General features: G+C 33.4%; 1 protein-coding gene across 4 annotated transcripts in view; it reads left to right on the top strand.

Annotated features, from left to right (window-relative positions):
* The window catches only part of PGBD1 (piggyBac transposable element derived 1), a 62,350-nt gene extending 38,417 nt beyond the window's left edge, over nucleotides 1-23,933 (top strand). For all 4 annotated transcript variants that reach the window (XM_031968428.1, XM_003770384.4, XM_023503898.2 and 1 more), the window contains exons 4-7: nucleotides 545-627; nucleotides 4,869-4,986; nucleotides 5,595-5,691; nucleotides 21,200-23,933. In XM_031968428.1, coding sequence (XP_031824288.1) covers nucleotides 545-627; nucleotides 4,869-4,986; nucleotides 5,595-5,691; nucleotides 21,200-22,757 — 1,856 coding nt within the window. In that variant the 3' untranslated portion in view covers nucleotides 22,758-23,933. The remainder of the gene's footprint in view (nucleotides 1-544; nucleotides 628-4,868; nucleotides 4,987-5,594; nucleotides 5,692-21,199) is intronic.
* Nucleotides 23,934-25,081: the final 1,148 nt, after the last annotated feature.

Below are 25,081 nucleotides of genomic sequence, written 5' to 3'. Positions count from 1 at the left end.
TTCACTGATTGATTTCCCTCAGGGGTTGGAAATCAAAGTGTCTCGGACTTCTCCCACATTCAGTAATTCCTACTTCATCAAATTAAGTTTTTGCCCAAACTGACTTTTTGGTGAATTAAAAATGACTGTAGCTAGAATACTGTGTTCTTTCCCTTAGACTTGGTAGAGTCCTGCAGGTAGCATTAGAAGTGGGAGAGATGTACCAAGGTATAAATATCAGTTCCTGAGACAGTAATTTCTTTTGAATTCTAGGTTGAATTTTGTTATCATATTAGTCTTTACTTCCTCTAATATTTTATACACTAATTCTGTCTTATCTATCATAGTTTTTTCCCTAAAAATTTATAACTTTGAGGAGGTCTGCTGCAGAATGAACAGAATTTTGCATTATATCAGTGAGTGTAAGAATCTTTTATATAATTTATACAATTTTTAGTATTCAACATATATTAAAAAGGTCTAGAGAATGATTCTGTACCTCATGATAAAGGCATTATCTGACAGAATTATTTTTACTTTTGGCTTTTTTTTTTTCTTCTTTTAGCTGTCACTGATTCTTCTCATCACCAGGAGGACCTCCCCAGAGATGAGACCACTGTATCAGTTTTTAATTCAGCTCAATCCCAGGTAAGTTTCAGTCTCTCTGTTCTCTTTGACAAACAGTTCTATCCTCACACATTTGTTGGTGTCTCTCGATTTTGCCTTTTTCTCTTCTTATCTTGGAATACATCAGTACCTGTGTCTGAAGTATCTGAGAAGGTTCCTTATCTCTAATTTTTTGCCCTATTCTCTTTATATATTCTTCCTTTATCACCTGTTTAGACATTTCTATCCCTCATTTATTAGGCATTTTCCTATTTTTTGTCATGGAGTTACTACTACATTGAGTTAGACTACAAGTCACATTATTTAATTTTAGCTGAGCTCTAGTTCTTGATAGTTCTTTTGCTCATCTTTTATTGATTTCCCAGTATATTCCCCACAATAGTTAACTCAAACTGTCTTCCTTTGTTTTCAGAAATATTTTTGTTAGAAATTTAATAATGATGTCAACGAAAGACCACAAACAAAATTGATATATATTGAACTATAAAGTTCAAAGTCTGTGTAAACTTGGAATTTATACTTTAATTGAGTTATAGGATTCAGAATAGGGAAAGACCCTAGATATCATTTAAAATGCCTTCATTTTACAAATAAGAAGAGATCCAAAGAAGAGAAGTGACTTGCCCAAAGTCACAGGGACAACAGTGGTCATAACTAGGACTCAAATAGAGCTAGCTTCATCTCTCCTCTGATGCACCAAGTGTTTTTACTGCATAGAACTTAGAACATAGAAGGCACTTAATAAAAGCTTAAACTGAGTTCAGTGTCCCACAAAAGGCTGGTTAGTTGGTTGTTGTCTTTCATTCTCAAAAAGGACTAAAATTACATCACTATGTTGGAGTTAAGGCACAGTGTGTTTGACTCTGGCTGATCAGATCATTGTGACCTCAAAAGACTGCCACAGGTAAGGTACAAGTTGTTTGTATGAACATTTGGAGTGGAGATGTCTGTGAATTTGTACATCATTTCTTTTGAGCTATTGCAATTCTGTTTTGCTTCTAGAGCACAGGGCTTTTTTGGAGGTAGGCAGACTTTGCTTAGCAGTCTTTTGCCATTATCTCCCATGTCACATAACTGATTCCAAAGTTCTTCAGAGAGACCTTGAGCATATCCTTGTATTGCTTCTTTTGACCTCCACAGGAATGCTTGCCTTGTGCAACTTCTCCAAAAAATAGTATTTTAGACAAACAGTACTTTTGACATTCAAACAATGTTGCCAGGCCAGCAGAGTTATGCTCTCCATTTGCTGACACACTTCTGTGTATGGATGATGCTTTCATGTTTTCCCAATCACCAGTGGAGTGAAGTAGGATTCTATCTATTCTATCCTCCCATCCTTTTTAGCGTGATGCTTTCAGTGATGTTGGAGGCCTTCAACAAGGACAGAAACTGTATCAAGGTCAGCTACTGCACTCACAGTAAATTATTTAACTTGAAAAGGCTACAAGGCAAGACTGGAATGGAAGGAGAATTGGTAGATGACTTTTTGTTTGCAGGTGATTATGTACTCAGTGCAGACACTGAGGCTGAGTTGCAACAAAGTATGGATTGATTCTCTGCTGCCTGTGTTAATTTTGGCCTAACAACACCAAGAAAAAAAGAGATGTGTACCAGTTAGCACACCATCATCAATACATGGAACCATTAGTTACAACAAATGGACTGATAATGAAACAAATTTCCCTTCCAGTACAGATGGTGCACTATAGGGAAGGAATGGAGTAATAATGTCAAAAATGATCAGTGGTTCGATCTATATAATTTTGTTACCAGAAGGAACTGTATTGCAAGGAAAAAGGGAAATGGAAAATGATGGCAATTTTTTTAATTTGTAAAAAGTCATCGATAAATTATTCTTTAAAGTCAACAGGAAAAAAATATCTCATTGGATTTTCAACGCCCAAACAGACAACTCTACCTCTCAAATCTCACAATTCCATACCCAGTTTTACAAGTTCCACTTCCATTTGAGTATTCTATCATCTAGACTGTTCAAATCATTATGCTCTTCATTCTTAGCATCTTTTATCATAATGTATTTCCTTGCCTCTAGTGACCACCATGATTTCTGCACTGGCTGCCTTTTTATAAATGTGAACATTAATTGAACTACTTTTTTTAAATGATTGAAACAACCAAGATTTGCAGTACAAGTTTGGAGGAGAACAGAGAGAGTGATGCTGATGACTTTGTTCAGTTCTGCCTCACTTAAAGTCAGTTCACTCTCAAGTGAAAAGATCAGCTTTGTGATGTCGTTGGTCCTCTTCAAGAATGAAAGATGAATAGCAATCTGTGAGTAATAGCAGCTGTCCTCTGGGAACTCACTAATCCAGGTTGGGCAATGCTGCTATTCTCTTTTTCCTTTTTTTCTTCCTCTTCCTCCCTCCTCCCATGTGGTCCAATGAGATATTTTTTCTGGCTCAAGTACCACATGTGGGTGCTCTTAAGCAAATGAACATAACTTTTGGTCACTTATATTTTATAAGATGTCTTAGGGCTTCAAGACTAGATTAAAAAAAAAAACCTATATTTAATTTTATTTTTATTATTATTTTCTCAAAAAGAAACAACTTGATTTTTTGTCCGGTACAATTTCCATTTATGATTTCTTGAAGTAAAGCTCTGGAAAAACAGTCTTTAAAAAATCCCTTTATGATTCAAATGGAGTTACTTTACTATGCCTTTAAACCTTAATCACTCTGGTTTTCACTGGATGACAAATAATAGGACCCAGCCCAAGCTTCTGTTGCTCATTATTTGGGTTTTGATCACATAGAATGAGGGCAAATGGCAATTGTTTTCTGTTTTAGGAAGAAACTCTGAGACCAACTTTTATCTCAGTTCTTTCCTTAACCCTTAGTCATTGAGTGGCCATGCAAAACTGAGATGTGAGAAAGACTTTGTTTTAAAAAGCAACTTTCTCTGATAAAGGTTTCATATCCAAAACATGTATAAGCAACTGATTCATATTTGGAAGAATTTGAGTAATTCCCCAATTGATAAATGATAAAAGATAATGAACAGACACCCAGCACCTCCAACCCTGCCTTTGCACTTTTGATTGTACTTCCCACTGAAATGCTCCTTTTTCTTCTGGCCACTAATCAGTATCCACATCTTTGATAGTCTTTATCTCTTGCTTATTGTACTTGTTTGCTATTACTGTTTTCTGCCTTGTCTAGCCCTTCATCTTGTCATCTAGTTTGAAGTCTCTCTGATCCTTTTACCTTTCTTTTCCTAATGAATCTGGATTGTCCCTGTAGAATGGTTACATGCTTTCTTTAGATCTATAAAACAAAGGAGCTGATAAACTCATTAAAATCACCAATTTGGCTTAATGTATAAGAGTTTGCTATGTGCCACACACACATTTGTGGTTTGTAAAGAAAAACAAAAATAGTTGTATATACCATTCTTATGTTAGGCCAATCCATTGCTTTTTGTAGTCTAGAGCAGCACTGGATAAAGCTTTGTAAATTCTCATTGATTAGTTTCATTTGCAAAAAACTAGTAAGTTATCTTTTTATTCTAATGTTTGTGTAGGTGACTTTGTACTAATTTCTACTCCTTTCCTCTCCCATTCTTGGAATTCCTTCTTGCCTTTGAATTCCTAGTTTTCTTTGAAGTTCAGTACAATCACTTCCTATAGGACAAAGCTTCTTAAATTATGAGTTGTGACCCCATGTGGGACTGTGTATCTGAATGTAGGGATCACAAAAAATTTGATATCAGTAAAAGGTATCAGATATTTTGCCAAGATTTCATTCTCTTATACAAAAATAAACAAGCACATCCATCTCATTAGTATGCAAATTTGTTTTTGTGTTTAATAAATCATAAAATTATATGCATACCAAAGAATTACTTTAAAATAAATTTCTTTATTATTTATTATCTGTAAATGTTTGATTTGTGTATTTTATATGCCTATATACCCAGAGTCATAAAAACTTCTCAGGCAAAAAGGGGTCACAAGTGGAAAAAGTTCAGAAAGCTGTGCTATAGCAGACATTTCCTGATCTTCCCTTTTCCCCATTAAGTTAGGACCTCCTTTTCCCTCCACTCCTCCTGAAATTACTTCATATTTCCTATCTATATTGCCTTATATACTTACCTCTATATGTTACTTCCACACCCACTGTAAAACACTTTGAAGACAAGTACATTTTCATTTCTGTTTTTGTATCCTTGTTGCTTAAAGTCCGACACAAAATAGACTCTTAATAAATACTTATTGATTGATTTTTTTTTTCATAATTCAGACATCAGTGAAGACTGAGGAAGATGACCAATTCCTTGTTTCAGAAGATTGGCAATGTTTTGACCCAGCTGAGAAGAATACATGTGGGAATGTGGAGCTGAAGAACCTTGACTTGTTAAGTAAGGAAAGACCATTGGTATCACTTCACCCCATGCTCCAACCCTCCAACTCTGACTTTGCTAGTAACCAATTACTGTTCCATATCTTTGATAATCCTCTCTTGCTAACCTTATTTGTTATCGCTGTTTCCTACCTTCCCTAATCCTCTGAGCTTCCTAGTCACCCCAAATTTATCCATATTCACATTCTGTTCTCATCTTTTTACTCTTTTTTTTCTACATAGAACCTTTTCTAATGAACTTGTTCCTTATTCTATGGGCCAATTCAAAATCACACTTAACTCTTCTTCCTCTATCCTAACCACATCTTCATCTTCAATGTCAAAATCTTTCTTGTTTAAAAATATCCTTGTGTAACTCTTCTCCCACTTCATCTTATCTGATCTTTCTAAATACTTTCTGCCTTCTTTATTCTTTTTAGTACTTTTTTACTTTCTCTTCCTCTTTCCCCATACTGCGACACATTTAAGTCCTGCATTCCCATCACAGATGTTTCATTTGAATCATCTTACTCCCCCTCTTTTAGGGGGGATTGATTTTTTTGTACAGAAAGGAACTTTCTCCTAGAATAGGGGACTGGTGACATTTAGATGTTTTGTTTATTTCAGCTGGAGAGGTTATGATTAAAGATGGAATGTTGCTTCCAAAGCCAGAAATTTCTAAAGAAGCAGAGCCACAGGAAGAAGTTTCTAGTGCACTCAAAAGGTATGTTCTCTGGGTTACCAGTGTTAAGAATCTTGTGAACAACAGGTTGTAAAGCAAGCAAATAAAACACGTAGGCAAGACAATTAAATATCTGTTAGATAATGGAAAAACTTCATCAAGAATTTCAAATGAAAGCTACTCCATGATTCTTTCACTTAAAGTTTCTTCCTGGTATATGGTTGGTCATCTTTGCATATCAAAGCCAGATAAGAGCTCACTCTCTGACTCTATCTGTCTCTGTCAGTTAATAAGTGTAAGTGTATGTATGTTTTTTCCATGACATATATTTGGTCATACTTATGTGGCTTTTTTTTCTATCACCCAATAGTTTTGATCTAACATCATTAGTTATGCTACAATGGAAGTCTCTTCATGAAGTTTCCTTATATCATGTTACTTAAAGCAGTTCTGACAAAGACATTTCATAGCATGTTTTCCCTCTCTGCCTTCTCTATAGATTTCTTATAAACTACAAAACACAACTTCTTTTTGACCTAGTAGAGAGAAGTGCTTCATAAGACATTTCTTAAATATGTTTTGTATATTATTTATATCTGTATTTGCAACATATATAGGTATATGTGTATGTTGTTTTCTTAATCTTCCCAAATGTTGCATGTTGACACCATTGTCTTTTCATTTTGATTTATCCTCACCCTGGTAGATGTAGATTTTCAGAGACAAACCGACTACCCTAATTTACATTAAAATTCTCTCATGGTTTAAGGAATAATTCTGTTATGGGAAGAGATACTCCCCCCCTTTTAACAGTTGAGCCCCCATCCTGTATATTTTTAGACAGTTAAATGGCAAAATGGATAAAGAGATGGCTTTGGATTCAAGAACAATTGAGTTCATATCTTGCCCCAAATAGTTACTTGTTTTTAAAATTGTTGAGTTCTAAGTTCTCTCCCTTATCCCCACCCACAAGTAAGAAACCACATGTGAAATTATACAAAATATTTCTATAAAAGTCAAGTTGTGAAAGAAAACATAACTCTCTCATCCTAATGAAAATAAATATCCTCAAAAAAATTAAGTTTAAAAAAAGAAAGAGAAAGGGAGAATGCTTTGATCTAAATTCAGATACATTCAATTCCTTCTCTGGGTGTGAATAGAATTTTTCATTCTAAGTCCTTCATAGTAGTCGTGGATATTGTATTACTGAAAATAGCAAAGTCATTTCCATCTGATCATTCCAGAACATTGCTATTACTTTGTATATAGTACATTTCCCTTTGCTTTGAGTTCATGGAGGATTTTCCATCTGTTTAAGTTTAGTTTAGTTTAGTTTTGTTTTTTCCCCCCAGAGCATCTTGCTAATCATTTTCCATAGAAGAATAATATTCCATCACAAATACATACCACATTTTATTTAGCTATTCCTCAATTGATAGGCCTCCACTCAATTTCCAAGTTTTTTTGCCATGAGAAGAGAGCTGCTATGAGTATTTTCTATATTTATAGATTATTGGGAATAATACTATATCATTTACCTCTCAGAGTTCTGAAAATAAAATGAAATATTTGTAAATTGAATTGAAAATTTTAATATACTATATATAATATGCTTATATATAATTTGCTATTGTATATAACATGCTATTAGCATTGTCATGATTATAATTATTATTTTCTAACTATATACAATAATGATGTTTTTAGATAGTAAAAATAATCACTTATTCAATAAATGGCAAAAGAAATCTCATTCCAGATGCTAATACATTATAATCATTTCGTAAACAATAAATTATAATACCCATATAAGCTTGTGTCATATTCTGTCACTAATGTATTCAACCTACAGTGAAGAATGAGGATCCATGGAAACCTGACACGAGGAAGGAAAAGCTCTATCACATAACTCTGGACTTTTGAGGCTTTGATGTTTTGAGTATCGGCATCACACAAAACTGCTCTGCCCTTGCCCTTGCCACTCTTTAGTTGGGTAGCCCTTTTGAATCACAGTCACCCTTAACAAGAGAGAGCCAATAAAAGTGTTCTGAGTGGAGAGGTGGGGTGTTGTGTGGAAAGAAAAACCAGAGTCATAGACTACAGAGTACATGGAGGAAAAAAGGAAGACAGGAAAGGTCAGTCTAGGCTAGATAGGACTTTAAGAGGTAAACAAAGGATTTCATTGGGTCTTGGAAGCAGTAGGAGGTCACTGGAATTTATGGAAAAAGGGGTCAGATCTGTACTTTAGGGAGATTATTTGACTGCTGAGTTATCACTCAGTAACTACCTATCAGGTATATAGGAGTAGATAAAGACTTGAGGAAGGGTATTGCTGGTAATAAAGATAATGAAAGCATGCATTAGAATGGTTGTAGTGTTAAAAGAGAAAGCATATCTGAGAGTTTCTATGAAAGTAGAAATGACGGGCCTTCCTTGTCAATTGATTGCGTAAGAGGGGTGAGAGTGAGAAAATAGAAATTCTGTCTCAGATGAGAACCTGATGTTAATGGTATACCCTCAACAGTACAGGAGAAATTAGGAGGGGAGAAAGTTTCTGGGGATGTGGGTGGGGAAGCATAGACAGTTTAGTTTTGGAAGTCTGCAAGGGCATCTGGTTCAAACTGGAGCTAGGAAAGAAGTTAGGAGTGTCCAGGAGAAGAAGCAGATCAATAACGTCAAGATTAAGAGGCTAAGAAGGAGAGAAGTCAAGTATTGAGAAAAAAACATTACATTTGACAAGCATGTGCTGGTAGATGGAGGGAATAGAAAAAGAAAAGATTTAAGATGAAATATAGATTTTTACCTGTGGAATAGGCATTCTAGATAGTACATTGGAAGGGTTATATGTAGCTTTAGACTGGGAAGTTGGGAGCTTTGAAATTTTTTTTTAAATAATTATAACTTTTTATTGACAGAACCCACACCTGGGTAATTTTTACATTATCCCTTTCACTCACTTCTGTTCCCACTTTTCCCCTCCCTCTCTCCACAAGCAGTCCTATACATGTTAAATATGTCACAATATATACTAGATACAATATATGTGTGCAGAACCAAACAGTTCTCTTGTTGCACAGGAAGAATTGGATTCAGAAGGCAAAAATAACTTGGGAAGAAAAACAAAAATGCAAATAGTTTACATTCATTTCCCAGTATTCCTTCTCTGGGTTTAGCTGATTGTGTCCATCATTGATCAATTGAAACTGAGTTATATCTTCTCTTTGTTGAAGAAATCCACTTCCATCAGAATACATCCTCATACAGTATTGTTGTTGAAGTATATAATCTGGTTCTGTTCATTTCACTTAGCATCAGTTCATATAAGTCTCTCCAAGCCTCTCTGTATTCATCCTGCTGGTCATTTCTTACAGAACAATAATATTCCATAACATTCATATACCACAATTTGCCCAACCATTCTCCAATTGATGGGCATCCATTCATTTTCCAGTTTCTAGCCACCACAAAAAGGGCTGCCACAAACATTTTGGCACAAATAGGTCTCTTCTCCTTCTTTAGTATTTCTTTGGGGTATAAGTCCAGTAGTAGCACTGCTGGATCAAAGGGTATGCACAGTTTGATAACTTTGGGGGCATAATTCCTGATTGGGAGCTTTGAATTGAGGAAGATGGGAATAAAAGAAGAATCAGTGGACTGAGGAATGAGGTTTGAACCATGGCAAATGGGAATTCAGAATCATTGGGATGAGTTGAGTCTGATATTGAAACAAGTCAGTCATTGAGAAATGAGTTTATCATTTGTCACAGAGGTTTAAATATAGAGTTGTCCCAGGCCATGAGGTAGCTGGTGTGACTAGAAAGTAGAGAGGATGGATGAGAGCTAAGGCAGCTGCTGTGGAAATATGGGTGACTAGAGAAAGCATCTAGATACGTGTGGAATGGTGGAGGTAAGGTAAACTTCATGGAACCATGGGTGATGAGAGAATGCCTTTAATGTGATGGGATGGCACAGTCAAGATAGGCCCTATTAATTTTGTGTTGGCTTTTCTCATGCTTAGAATTCTTTCTCTCATCTTAACCTTTAACTTTTATAATTTTTGTCTGTCTTTAAAACTCAAATATCATGCAGGAGTCTCTTCTTAGTCCTCGCAAATGCTTTAAGTCTACCTTCCATCTGTTATGGATTTATCTTATACATATTGATTCATTTATTATGTACCATCACCTTACATTACATATGTAAGCACAGAGATGGGAAAGGATTATTGCATTTTCTTTATATGCCCAGTGGTTAGCACAGTGCCTGGCACAAGATAAGTACTTAATAAGTGTTTGTTGACAGTCTGGCATGTAGTAAATGCTTAATAAATGCTTGCTCATTGATTGATTCATATCAATGGGGAATGGGGAATCAATGGGGAAATTCATATTTGTAAAATTGAACATATTTAAAAAGTATTTGTGGAATAAATCCTGTAAATAATTAATATGGAAATTAAAAAGCAATAGAGAATACAATTCTCAATCCTTAAGATCCCAGACTAGTTGAAGACAGAGTACGTAGGATAAAAATATATTCAAAGTCAACAAATATCATACACTTATAAAGTAGAATTTAACAAAAGTGAACCTATGATGATATAGTACAAAATTAGGGACTAATGAGAAGAAGCAAAGGGGAATAAGCATTTATTAAGTGCCTTCTATGCTCCAGGCATTGTGCTAAGCAGTTTACAAATATTATCTCAATCAACCTTTACAATAAGGTAAAGGAAGTAGTTGGTGTTAATACCATTTTGTAGTTGAGAAAACTGAGGCAGATAGAGATTAAGGGACTTGCCTTGGGTCCAAGGATCTGAGATCAGATTTGAACTCTGGGGATAATAATGTGAGGACTACTTACTCCACAGGATTTTTATAAGAAAAGTGTTTTGTGAATAAAAGATATGGAAAATAAGTCCATCATGAAGCAGAAAGGGATGGGATCCAGATCACATGTGGAAGTTAACAATAGTAATACAACATAAAAGAGGGAAATTCTATTATCTGTTGTTTTTTTTTTTTCTATTGCTACAAAAAAAATAGAGGCATCAAATTGATTGAAAGTTTAAGTGTTTTTCTGTGTGCTGAACACTGTGCTAAGTACTGAGGATCCAAATATTGGCAAATAACATGGCCTTTGTTCGCAAAGAACAAGGAGAAACCAACATGTAAAGAGGAGCTGGATAGTACTGTGGTTTAGAAGTGACCAGAACATGACCCTGTTCCCAGAAAAATAAGATGAAACATCTCTTACAGAATTGTAAGTTCCAGGGACAAAGTTTAAGGTTGCAGTTATGGAGAGATGAGTGTGATAGTCTTAATTGATACCACCTCACTCAACCTTCTTGCCCTTCTGACTAGAGAGCTTAGAAGGTAAAGTACCAAATTTCTCCCAATACCATTCTTAATATAGAGGACAGATTCTGGATCTTTTGATCCACTCCACTCTAAATCTGCTGCTTTTCCTGTTTACAAGATTCATGGAACAAGATGCCACTACTAGATATCTCCTAGTTCCCCCACCCAACTTGCTTGTCTTTTTTTGCATTTTGCCTTTTTCCATTAGCTTATAAGTTCCTTGAAGGCAAGGACTGTCTTTCTTTTTATTAATTGTATGATCAGCACTTAGCACTTTGCCTGGCACATAGTAGGCACTTAACGTTTATTGGATTGGATTAGAATTACACTTAAGCAAAGCTCTGCCTTAATAAATTGTGGAGTAGGAAGAGAATAGGCTGGAAAAATTAGCAAACAAAAAAGGATTCCTCCTTAAAGAATATTTTGGTGTCAGAGTCACTCAAAACACAAAACCTGAAGAAGAAAATTATTTTCAATCATCTATAAGCAAAGCCTAAAAGAAAAACTCAGTTCAGGTACATGTTTAATCAGAATTCTTGGAAAAAATAAAACCAGAGTATTTTTTAGATAAAAAAAAATAACATTTAAAATTAAATAAGAATTCCAGAAGAAAAATGGGAAAAGGAATGAAAGCTATGGGAGAAAGATTTGAAAAGAGAATTAACTATTTAGAATAAGAAGTGCAAAGCCTCACTGAAGAAAATAACTCATTAAAAATTTAAGTTGGCCAAATGGAAATTAATGACTTCATTAGATAGCAATAAGTTTTAAAATGAAGGAGAAAGGGTAATGAAAAATAGAAGAAAATATAAGGTATCTCATAGTAAAAAGAACTGACCTGGAAAACAGATTAAGGGAAAAATCTCAGAATCTTTCAACTATGTGAAAATCAGTATCAGATGGAGAGCCATAGACATAATATTTCAAGAAATCATAAAAGGAACTCTCCCAAAACTTTTAGAAAGAGGACAGAGTTGAAATTTTAAAAAGCTACCCATCATCTACTGAAAGAAACCATAAAATAAAACTTCCAGAAAATTATAGCTAAAATTCAAGATTTCCAAATAAAAAAAACAAACAAAAAAAATAGTTTTTAACATTCATCTTGTTACAAGCAAAATCTTGTGTTCTAAATTTTTCTCCCTTCCCTCTCTTCCACCTCCTTCCTCAAGACAGCATGCAATCCAATATAGGTTAAACATGTGCAGTTCTTCTAAACATATTTCCATATGCATTAAGAAAAATCATATCAAAAGGGAAAAACCATGAGAAGGAAAAAAATGGAACAAATAAACAACAACTTGAAAAAGGTGAAATACTATGCTTTGATTCACATTCACTCTCCACAGTTCTCTCTGGATGCAGATGGCACTTAACTATTCCCAGTATATTGGAATTGCTTTGAATCACCTCATTGTTGAAAAGAGGCAAGTTCACCACAGCTGATCATCGTATAATCTTGCTGTTGCTGTGTACAGTGTTTATATGTCTTTCTGAAATCATCCTGATGATTGATCATATAGAACAATAATATTCCATATACCATAACTTGATCCATTCCCCAATTGAAGGACTCTGACAGACATTTTTGTGCACATAGGTTCTTTTCCCTCTTGTATGATGTCTTTGGGATACAGACTCAGTAATGATACTGCTGGATCAAAGGGTTTGCACAGTTCATTCCAAGCATTTCTGATGAAAAGATCAAAGCTGTCCTAGATCGAGAGATACAAGTTGTAGGATTAGACATTTCCTTTGATCCCCATGATTTCCCATATCTTTCCAAAACGGAAATTATGTGCCAAAGATAAAGCAATTTCAGTTGTCTCCATGGTCTAGGACAGGAACTTTTTTTCTGCCAAGGGACATTTGGATATTTCATGGGTCAAACAAAATTTTCAACTTATGGAACTCAAGCAACGGGAAGCTCATCTTTGGCTGCAGTAGTCTTAGCAAATAATTTTTCTGACCTTATGTGGCTCACAGGCTGAATGTTATCCACTCCTGGGTAACTAGGGACACCCAGAATAGAAAAGAAGATAAAACAAATTACAAAACCATTTAACTCACCCTTAATTGATCTTGGGCATTGATAGATCATAACAAAATTAAAATGGAAATTGGTTCAGAGACCACAAATAAGATATAGACCCCAATGATTCTGGGCAAGTCATTTAACCCCAGTTGCCTCAGCAAAAAAAAAAAAATAATAAAAAAGAAAGAAAATGATAGTGATAAAACATACCATAAGATGCAGCTAATGCAGTCATTGGGCCAAATTATAATTTTATAATCATATGTTGATTAAATAGAAAAAAGAGGATTAATGAATTGAATATGCTAAAAATTAGAAAATAAAAAAATCCTAAAATAAGCACAAAAGAAGGTATATTAAAAAACTAGAAAAGAAAAAAGAAATTGGAAACAAGAAACAAATTACAAATAAAACTAAAAGCTGGTTCTTTGAAAAGGCTAGTAAAATTGATGAACCATTAGCAAATCTGACTAAAAAGAAGAGCGCAGAACATCAAATCGATAAAAAAGCAAATGATCAAGATAAAATTTTTTTAAAAAAGAAGAAATAGAATTAGGATGTAATATCCCAATTATATTCTAATAAAACTAAAAATACAAAAGAAATAAAACAATACCTTCAAAAATGGAAGGTAAATCAAATGATCAAAAGGCCAGAGAGATCTCAAATAATTCAACCTTATAAAAGGAAATAGATCTAGTTGTAAAAGAACTACCAAAGGGAAAAACTTATACTTCTACTGGATTCACATGAGAATTCTTTGAAACTTTTAATGAATAGTCAGTACCCTTACAATAAAAATTCTTTTCAAAAATTGATTAGGAAATCACTATACCTGAATTCATTAAAGGGACAAGCATAGTTCTCATACCTAAATCAGGAAAAAATAAAACACAGGAAAAATTATAAGACTAATATAATTAATAATCCTTAACTCAAAAAATTTAAACAAAACCCCAAACAGATTTAACTATTTATCTGAGAAATCATTTGTGATGATCAGGTGGAATTTATACCAGTAATGCAAAGATGGTTCAACATTAGGAAAACTAGTCAACATCACTAATCATTTTTAAAAACCCAAACATCCCAAACTTCATCTTAATAGATACAGGAAAAAACCTCTAACAAAGCACAATACTTGCTTATGTTAAAACCCCAAAAAAGTATAGGCATAGAGGAACCTTCAAAATTATATCATAAAAATCATCTGCCTATAACCAAACAAGAATCATAGGCAACTGGGATGCTGTAGGACTTATTCCTACAAATATGGGAATGAAACAAGGATACCCATTTTCCAAACTTTTTAAAATAATTCTAGAAATGCTAACAATAGCAATAAGTCAAGAAAGAAATTCAAGCAATAAAGATAACCAAAGTGGAAATAGATTTATCTCTTTTTTTGTTTGTGGGTTTTGGAGTTGTTGTTTTGTTTTTTTTGTTTTGGGTTTTTCTTGGGGGGGGGCAGTATGATGTTTTACTTGGAAAATCTTAGAGAAGTAAAAATAACTTCTTCAAAGGTACAGGCTACAAAATAAATCTTCAAAAACCAGTAGTAAGGGTTTATACATACACACATGCATATACACATACATAGTAATAGAAAGAGAAATTCCATTCTAATAAATAGAAATGCATAAAATATCTGGGGAATTCACCTCCGAAAGCACATAAAAGATTTGCATATATTCACTTACAGAGTGCTCCTTAAAGAAATAAAAAATTTAAATAGCTGAAGCAATATTCTATTCTCATGGCTAGGCCATGCCAATATAAAAAAAAAAAAAGATCATATTTATTAAAATTGATTTATGCATTTAATACTATACCATTTACATTACCAAGAGGGTACTTTACAGAATTTGATAAAATAATAACAAAATTAATCTGGAAAGACAAAAGACGTAGGATATCATCAGAAATGGAAAATAGAACAGCAACATAGAAGGAATAGCTCTTCTAGACCTCAACCTATATTATAAAGCAAAAGTCATCAATACCAACTGGTATTGGTGAAAGAATAGAGAGATGAATTAATGAAACAAACTAGACAAGGAAAATTTAGAAACAATAGAACTTCAGTAACTCATTTGATAAAGGTGGAAAAATCAATTACATAGAGGAAAATTAAATATATATCATTTTCTATAATTATATAATTTATATATACTAAATATGTTAAATATTATGATAATATAATATAAACTATTTGTCTATCTATGATACAAAACCCTCATCAGAGAAATCTGGTACAATTTTCCCTCATTGAATTACTTTCTTTCTCTTATATGCATTAATATTGTCTGCAGGAGCTTTTCAGTTTCAAGTTATTCGAAATGGCAGTTTTATCTTTTGTAATTGTCTTGCCTCTCTCTGTTGCTTAAGCATACATCTCATACTCATATCTATGAGAGGTATGTAATCTATTTCTCTTCTAATTTTTTGATAGCATTGATCTTTTATGTTTTGCTTATCTATTTAGAATGCATTGTGGAGTGTTAGATGTTGATCTAAGCCTAATTTCTAATTGAATTCGTTAGTTTTCCCAGAAATGTTTATCAAATAGGTAGGTAGGTAGTATAGAGGATAAGGTGCCATGTCTCGATTCAGGAAGACCCTTCAACTATATCCTTAGACACTTTCTACCTGTATGACCCAGGGCAAGTCACTTAATTCTGCTTGCTTCAGTTTTCTCAACTATAAAATGAGCTGGAGAAGGAAATGAAAAACCACTCTAGTATCTTTGCCAAGAAGATCCCTAATGGGATCATGGAAATGCTTATTTTATTCCATAAATTAAAAACAAAGTAAAATAAATGGGAAAAAAGAAGTTGTTCATGACTGAAAAGCGACTAAATATATGTTTATATAAATGATTTTTCCATTTTTATTAAATAATGGCTTTTGAGTTCTATTTCTGAATTCCCCAAATCAGTTCCATTGATTTGCCTATTCTTGAATCAATACCAGATGGCCTTAATGACTGTTGCTTTGTAATATAGTTTAAAGTCTGGAAGAGCTATTCCCTCTTTATTCCTGTTTGTTTTCATTTCTGTTGATATCTTAGATCTTTTGTTTTTCTAGATAAATTTTGTTATTATTTTATTAAGTTTTCTGAAGTACCCCTTTAGTAATATAATTGATATAATTGATAATACCATTAGATGTACTGATTAAATTTAGTTGTATGGTTGTTTTTATTATATTGGCATGGCCTAGCCATGAACACTGATTATTGCTCAGGTTATTTAAATTTACACATGTTTGTGTATATCTATGTGAAATGTTGAAAGAATATGAACAAAGGCATTGTAAAAAATTCAAAATCACATGAAAGAATACTTAAAATTCCCTAATAAGGGAAATGCAATTCAAAACAATTCTGTGGTTTCACCTGAAACCCTGGCAATTTCCTTTTTTTTTTTTTTTTTTTTTTTTTTTAATTTAATAGCCTTTTATTTACAGGTTATATGTATGGGTAACTTTACAGCATTAACAATTGCCAAACCTCTTGTTCCAATTTTTCACCTCTTATCCCCACCCCTCCCCCAGATGGCAGGATGACCAGTAGATGTTAAATATATTAAAATATAAATTAGATACACAATAAGTATACATGACCAAAACGTTATTTTGCTGTCCAAAAAGAATCAGATTCTGAAATATTGTACAATTAGCTCATGAAGCAAATCAAAAATGCAGGTGGGCAAAAATATAGGGATAGGGAATTCAATGTAATGGTTTTTAGTCATCACCCAGAGTTCTTTCTCTGGGCGTAGCTGGTTCAGTTCATTACTGCTCCATTGGAACTGATTTGGTTGATCTCATTGCTGAGGATAGCCAGGTCCATCAGAAATGGTCATCATATAGTACTGTTGTTGAAGTATATAATGATCTCCTGGTCCTGCTCATTTCACTCAGCATCAGTTCGTGTAAGTCTCTCCAGGCCTTTCTGAAATCATCCTCATTTCTTACAGAACAATAATATTCCATAATATTCATATACCACAATTTATTCAGCCATTATCCAATCGATGGGCATCCATTCAGTTTCCAGTTTCTAGCCATTACAAAGAGGGCTGCCACAAACATTCGTGCACATACAGGTCCCTTTCTCTTCTTTATGATCTCTTTGGGGTATAATCCCAGTAGTAGCACTGTTGGATCAAAGGGTATGCACAGTTTGATAACTTTTTGAGCATAGTTCCAAACTACTCTCCAGAATGGTTGGATTCGTTCACAACTCCACCAACAATGCATCAATGTCCCAGTTTTCCCGCATCCCCTCCAACAATCATCATTATTTTTTCCTGTCATCTTAGCCAATCTGACAGGTGTGTAGTGGTATCTCAGAGTTGTCTTAATTTGCATTTCTCTGATTAATAATGATTTAGAACACTCTTTCATATGAGTAGTAATGATTTCAATTTTATCGTCTGAAAATTGTCTGTTCATATCCTTTGACCATTTATCAGTTGGAGAATGGCTTGGTTTCTTATAAATTAGAGTTAATTCTCTATACATTTTGGAAATGAGGCCTTTATCAGAACCTTTAACTGTGAAGATGTTTTCCCAGTTTGTTGCTTCCCCTCTAATCTTGTTTACATTATTTTTGTTTGTACAGAAGCTTTTTAATTTGATGTAATCAAAATTTTCTATTTTGTGATCAATAATGATCTCTAGTTCTTCTTTGGTCATAAATTCCTTCCCCTTCCACAGGTCTGAGAGGTAAACTATCCTGTGTTCCTCTAATTTATTAATAATTTCATTCTTTATGCATAGGTCATGAACCCATTTTGACCTTATCTTGGTGTATGGTGTTAAGTGTGGATCAATGCCTAGTTTCTGCCATATTAGTTTCCAGTTTTCCCAGCAATTTTTGTCAAACAGTAAGTTCTTATCCCAAAAACTGGGGTCTTTAACCCTGGCAATTTCCAAAAATAGAATTAAAAAAACTAAAAAAAAGTGAGAAGGTAGGCACATTAATACATTGTTGGGGAAACTGTGAAATGGTACAACCACTCTGGACAGCAAGTTGGTATTATGGAAACAAAGTACCTAAAATGTCCTGTACTCTTTGAACCAAAGACTCTATTACTGGGCTTAGACTCTAAGGAAACTATTAATAAGAAAAGTCCCTATATTTCCAGAATATTTATAGGTTCACTTTTTGTGAAAACTAAAACTTCAAAACACAGTAAGTGCCTATCATTTGGGGAATGGCTAAACAGTTTGTGATACATAAATGTAATGGACAGCACCAGCCTTAGAGTCAGGAGGACCTGCGTTCAAATTCAGCCTCAGACACTTAACACTTACTAGCTTTGTGACCCTGGGAAAGTCACTTAACCCAATTGCCTCATAAAACAAAAAACAAAAACACATAAATGTAGCAGAATATTATTACTATGCTATAAAAAAATTATGTCTGATGTTAAGTGCCAGTAATGTGGAAGAATTGGGTGAAGTATACAGAGCCAAGAAAATAATATACATGGTAAATATACAATATGAATAGCACAGTTACCCACCAAAAAATAAATAAAAATTAAAAAGATTTAACAAACTCAATGAAGAGATATGAGAAGATGCTCCCATCCTATCCTTTTGTGGAGGTAGAAGTGCAGAGATGTAACCCACTATTTTAGAACTTTTCCAATATATTAATAATTTTTACTAATTTATCTGTCTAAAAATACTATCATAAAAAATAGCTCCATTGTAGAAATTGGAGAAAGAGGACACATGAGATAACTATGGTCATGTAATAAATGTAAAATATCAATAAAAGCTTATTTTAAAAAATATTAGAGCTCAGTAAAAATACAAATTTAAATACAAATACACAAGTCAAGAGGAACAAAGATTAATATGAGTTAGCAAAAATAAAGGACTAAACAAGAATAAACTAATCACATTATAACATGGGGAGATGATACATGTGTCCCTTCTGAAATTTATCATCATTATTATCACTTAGGGTTTTAAAGTAGGAAATGGACTTAGAAATGTGGTTTTGTCATATTTGATGATCTTAAATTGAATAGAAATTAAAGAAATACACAAAAGATGAAAAAGGAAGAGGAAAGCTGGGGGAAATTATCTCACAATTATCGATAGAAATCTATAAAAACAGTGAGGGAAGGTGTAAGGAAATGGTTAACCCTGAGATTTCACTTTTCTCATTTGGTCAAAGGAAAGAGGAATATATATACATAAGAAATTGGATACAGAAATATATTTCAATCATTTGAAAAATTGGGGGGAAATTTAAAAGGAAATGAGGAAAATAAAGGAAGATTAAAGGAGGGATTTGCATTCAGCAAAACAAAGTTTAAAGAAGGATAGATTTCAATGAGGAACTTAAAAGATAAGAATCTGTAATTGGTTTTTGGGTGTGGAAAAGAGAAGAAAGAAATGGGAATATAAGCAGATTACACCAGCACTAGAACATTGTTGCTCGATTCACACCTCTTACCAAAAATCCTCTTTTTAAGAGAATAGGAAAACAGAGGAAAAAATAGAATAGAATAAAAAATTTAAGACTAAAAGCTTTTCATGCCTCAGTTATTAAAAGGCTATAAGGATTAAGAAATTTTCAGAGAAAGAAATCAAAGACTATCAGTAGCTATTTGAAGAATGGGCTAAATCACTAATAATTGGAGAAATGATAATTCAACCAAGTCTCCAGTGTTATTTCTCACCCATCAAATCAGCTAAATTGACAAAAAAAGAAACATGACATGCTGGTTTTAGATCTAATAAACTGCTCTTGGAACTATGAACTGGTTCAACCATTCTGGAGAACAATTTGGAATTAGGCCCCCAAAAAGCTGTTATTCCACACACCCTTTGTCATAGCAGTATTACTACATCATCTATTACCCAAAGATATCAAAAAGGAAAAGGACACAAAATTTCTAGGGACTTTTTGTGATAGTAAAAAATTAGAAATTGTCCATTAGAGATACTAATCAAGATATGGTATATGAATGTGATGAAATTGCTATTGTGTTATAAGAATTAAAGAAAGGGGATAGTTTAAGAAAAATCTGAAAAGACATGTATGAACTGATGCAGAATAAAGTGAGCAGAACTAGGAGAGCAATTTACATAATAGTAATAATATTGAAAATTTAATCAACTTTGAAAGTCTAAGGATTTTCATCAACACAATGACCCAGCCATGATTTCAGAGGACTCATGATGATATATGCTATCCACTTCCAGCTAGAGAGTTAATGGAGTGCAAATTGAAGCCAATGTAGGAAACTTTTCCATAAGTACATTATTTTTTAATACGTTTTGTTTTTCTTACTTTCTCAATGCATAGGGAGAAAGAGGGTAAGAATTAAGAACTAAAAATTAAATTAAACTTTAAAAAACTACAAGAAATTCCACTTAAATAAAAAAAGATGCATATGATTAAAATAACATACCAAAGAAAAATCTGTTACGCTTCAGAAGGACAAAAGGCAGAGGAAATAATCATGATCTCAAGGTAACAGCAAAAACAGCTGTAATTAAAAGAGATAACTATATTTTGCTCAAAGGTACCATAGAAAATGAATTATCAATATTAAGTATATATGTACTAAGTAGTATAACATCTAACTGCTTAATGGCAAAGTTGAATGAGTTACAGAAAAAATATGTTAGGGGATGACAATTCGCCCCTATAAGAGGGTTTATTTCACCTTGAATTATTGATTGCGTGGGGAAATCAAAGGGCTTAATTTTACTGATCTTTATCTTGGCTTGCATGGTTAACAGTCAAAAAACATTTATTAAATGCCTATTTTGTGCCAGGTACTGTGCTAAATGCCAGAGATACAAGTAAATTGAAGTTTCTGAAAACCAGTGTTGCTAGCCTCTATCCCTTTACATCAGTTTCCCTTTTGGAGCTCTACTGAGAAAGTACTTTGTCAAACATTTCATTTCAAAGCATTTTTTAAGGCCCATCTTTCTAAATCAAATTCAAATATTGTGAACCTCATTCTTTTGTTCCATCTCCATACATCTTCCAGAAATGTGCAGGGAAAGGTGAATTCTGTCTACTCAGAGAGGAGGAAGCTTATTTCAAAGAATATTTGTTTCCCTTGTTTCTGAGATTTATGTTTTCAAAGTTTTGTACTCTTTTTTTCTTTTCTAGAGATTGCTCACCTCAGATCCTAGTTGGTCCTCCTGTACAAGCTGAAAAAAACATTGAATTTTTGAATACTCTTAAAGACCGTAATCCTGGGGACTTATGGTCTAGAATGCACATCTCATCAATGGAATATGCTGCAGGTGACATCACACGGAAAGATAGGAAAAAAGACAAAGCAAGAGTAAGTGAATTGCTACAAGGTCTTACATTCTCTGGTGATTCTGATGTTGATGAAGAAGATGAAGTGAAGTCACATCCTGCTAGAAAGAAACAGAAAGTAACTACTATTACAGAGAAGAAATGGATCAAAAGAGATATTCAGCCCAATTTTCCAACCTGGTCAGCATTGGATTCTGAAATTTTGAATCTCAAAAATGAAAAACTAAATCCAGTCGATTTCTTTGAATTATTTTTTGATGATGAAACATTCAAGTTAATTGTTGATGAAACAAATCATTATGCTTCTCAAAAAAATGTCACATTGGAAGTTACCGTTCAGGAAATGAAATGTGTTTTTGGTGTTCTTCTTTTGAGTGGATATATTTGTCATCCTAAGAGAGGAATGTATTGGGAAAGTTCAGATAAGGAGCAGAGTCTTGTTAGCAATGCAATTAGAAGAGAAAGGTTTGAATTAATATTTTCATACCTCCATTTTGCAGATAACAGTTGTCTAAATCAGTCAGACAAATTTACAAAATTGAGACCTCTTATAGATCAGATGAATAAAAATTTCCTCTTACATGCTCCCTTAGAAGAATACTACTGCTTTGATAAATCTATGTGTGAATGTTTTGATAGTGACCAATTCTTAAATGGTAAACCTATTAGAATTGGTTATAAAATATGGTGTGGGGCAACTTCCCAGGGTTATTTAGTTTGGTTTGAACCCTATCAAGGTGAACCAGTTTTGAAAGAAGATAAAGATTATGATCTTGGTTTAGGTGGGAAATTAGTAATGAACTTTGCTGATGTTCTCTTGGAGCGAGGACAGCATCCTTATCATATATGTTTTGACAACTTTTTCACAAGTATCAAACTAATATCAGCTCTGAAGAAGAAAGGGGTAAAGGCAACAGGAGCAATCCGTGATAATAGGACTGAAAAATGTCCTTTTATGAATGCAGAAAATATGAAAAAAATGAAAAGGGGATCATTTGATTTCAGAGTAGAAGAAAAGGAAGAGATAATTTTGTGTCGTTGGAATGATGAAAATTCCATCAATCTATGTTCCAATGCGGTAGGCATAGAACCAATGAGCCAAGTAAGCTATTCTGTTGATGAAAAAAGAAAAGTTCAAGTAAATCAGCCATCAATAGTTAAGCTGTATGAAGTATGTAGGTATGGTGTTGCCAAGATGGATCAAAATATTTCCAAGTATAGAATAAGAATCAGAAGCAAAAAATGGTATTCAATTTTGGTAAGCTATATTATTGATGTGGCCATTAACAATGCTTGGCACCTGTATAGAATCTGTAGCCCTGATACTCCATCAAGTCTTTTGGATTTCCGAAGACGTATTGCACGTTTTTATTTGGAGAACAATGCTAATCTAGCAAACTAAGCAAGATAAAGTCATCCATCACATATAGAAATAAAAATTAAATATACCATGACTTCCCACAGAGAACATTAGCATTTCAATAGTTTATTGGAGTCACAAACTCACTAATTTTATTGTACTTCCTTCATCATTACATCAACATCTTTTAACCTCTGTGATTCATATTCTCATATTAATCCCCCCATATAGCACTTAAACCCAATGTACTAGAGCCGCCTTCTAATTCATTTAACCCTCCAAAGAAACCAGTGTATCACTCAAACTATCCATTATCTCTCAGTATGTATTGGGGCCAAACAATTTTCTAATCATATTGTACATTTTGAATAATATCCTTTATATCACTTCTTGCAAACAAATTGTCATTGGTAGGATGCTGTACCCTACTAATGCCTGCTGTGTATCTCTTCATTGTTCTTTGGATTATCTGAATTTTGATTTTTTTGGATGTTGTGTGTTTTTGTGATATAATAGCTAGTCAGCATCCACAAGAGATTATTGATGTTAAAAAAGATGGATTTTTCTATTAGAGTAGAATAACTTGAGATCATTGAAAACACTGCCTATCTTAAAATATATGTAGTGATATACTAAGTCAATGAGTTACCCAGCCAAACTACATGCCATGGTCTGAATAATGAGCATTTCTCACAATTTTTGTTATTCCTATGTTCTTAGATTTAAGCAGTCACATAAGATTTTTTATTTCTTTTTAAAAATAATTTTGTACTTCATTAAGGAGGCCTCATACAATCAACACACTGTTATTCAAGAGTAATCTAGAACTCTACATTTCTAGAAAATCCTCTGAACGAGTATTTATAGCAATGGCAAGCACCTTTGTTAAACATACATCTATTTTAGGCCTCAATTGATGTTGATCATCATAGGATAATTGAACAAAATTATCTTTGTGCATTTATTAGAGAATCTTGTGTAATTTTAACATGCATGGGGGAGAGATCTTTGAAGTCTATATTTTGCTCAGTAACAGGCATTAATATCTTTTGAAAAGATAGCTTTGAAGTCTGTATGTTGTTCAGTAAGATGCACTTTTGTAATCAACAAATAATAATTATGATGGAATCTTGTATTTCTTTTTTTTTGTTTACCTTTCAGTCAATTTGTGATTCCAGGTATATTGTCTGTGGTAGAAAAAAAATTTCTGTAACTGCCTGTTGGTTTATCATATTTTCATTGAGGATATCCTACGTGTGTGTGTGTGTGTGTGTGTGTGTGTGTGTATGTATGTTCACACGTGTGTGTAAAACAAACATAAGAAAATAGATATGTAGGTAGAAATTGTTGGTATGGTCTTGATCATCTTTTTAAATAAGAATAGCAGTAATCCATTATTATTCCCAGTCATGTGCTATAATTCCCTTATCTAAAAAATTCAATCTTTTAGGCAAAATATAATGACTTAGAATCAAGAATAAACTGTCAAAACTGTGTATGATCCTATAGTAAATAAAAAGGCTAGAACTGAACAAAATCTTTGAAATTCAAATGTAAGAGTTTGAGTAATAGAGAATGGTAAATATACTTGATCAAAAAACATCATGTGATGATGAATTATTTACATTCTAATGTAGGAGAAAGGGATTGTCCTCTTGGAATGCTGATGACCTCGATGATCTCAGAGAAAGTTAAATAAATCAAGTAGAAGGCCTGTGGGATTATGTTTTCCTTATATTAGAAGAAAGAAATAGGACAAATTAGGAGGAATCATTAGGAGGTAGGAGAGGATACTGTCTCTCACAATAAAAGCGCATGAAAAAAAGATATATGAAAATGGAGAAAGGGATGGGTGAAAGGGGCACTCCATGAACCTTGCTTTCATCTGAAGTAGAGAAAAGAAGTTTGAACACACATAGTTATTTTCACATATACCACAGACTTTGAATAGAAATGTATTAATATCAACAGGGAAATGGGAGGAAGAGTTAAGAAAGAGGGAAATATAGGGAGGAGGAACTGAGCAAAATAGAATCTAAGCATCCAAGGATCTTAAAGAGGAAATTGTAAAAATCTCTAATTGAGGGTGTGAAAAAGGAAAGAGAGGAGAGGAAACAATGGAAACATTGCTTCATAATTATAGATCACCAGCAAACTTTTTTAACCATCTTTTTTTGTAAAGAGTGATCTTGGAGAAAAAAAGAAAGAAAAGTATAAGAACAAAAGATGCAGAAAAATATATGATTAACAGTCATAAAAATTAACATGAATGGAATAAACTTATCCAAAAAGCTCCAGAGGATAGAATAGGTTAGAATGCAGCATCCAACTATAGGCTGCTTAAAAGAAACACTCTTTAAACAAAA

Source organism: Sarcophilus harrisii, chromosome 4, assembly GCF_902635505.1.
Source record: "Sarcophilus harrisii chromosome 4, mSarHar1.11, whole genome shotgun sequence".
Lineage (NCBI taxonomy): Eukaryota > Metazoa > Chordata > Mammalia > Dasyuromorphia > Dasyuridae > Sarcophilus > Sarcophilus harrisii.
The sequence above is the reverse complement of the archived record's forward strand: the minus strand, read 5'-3'. Positions and strand labels throughout refer to the sequence as shown.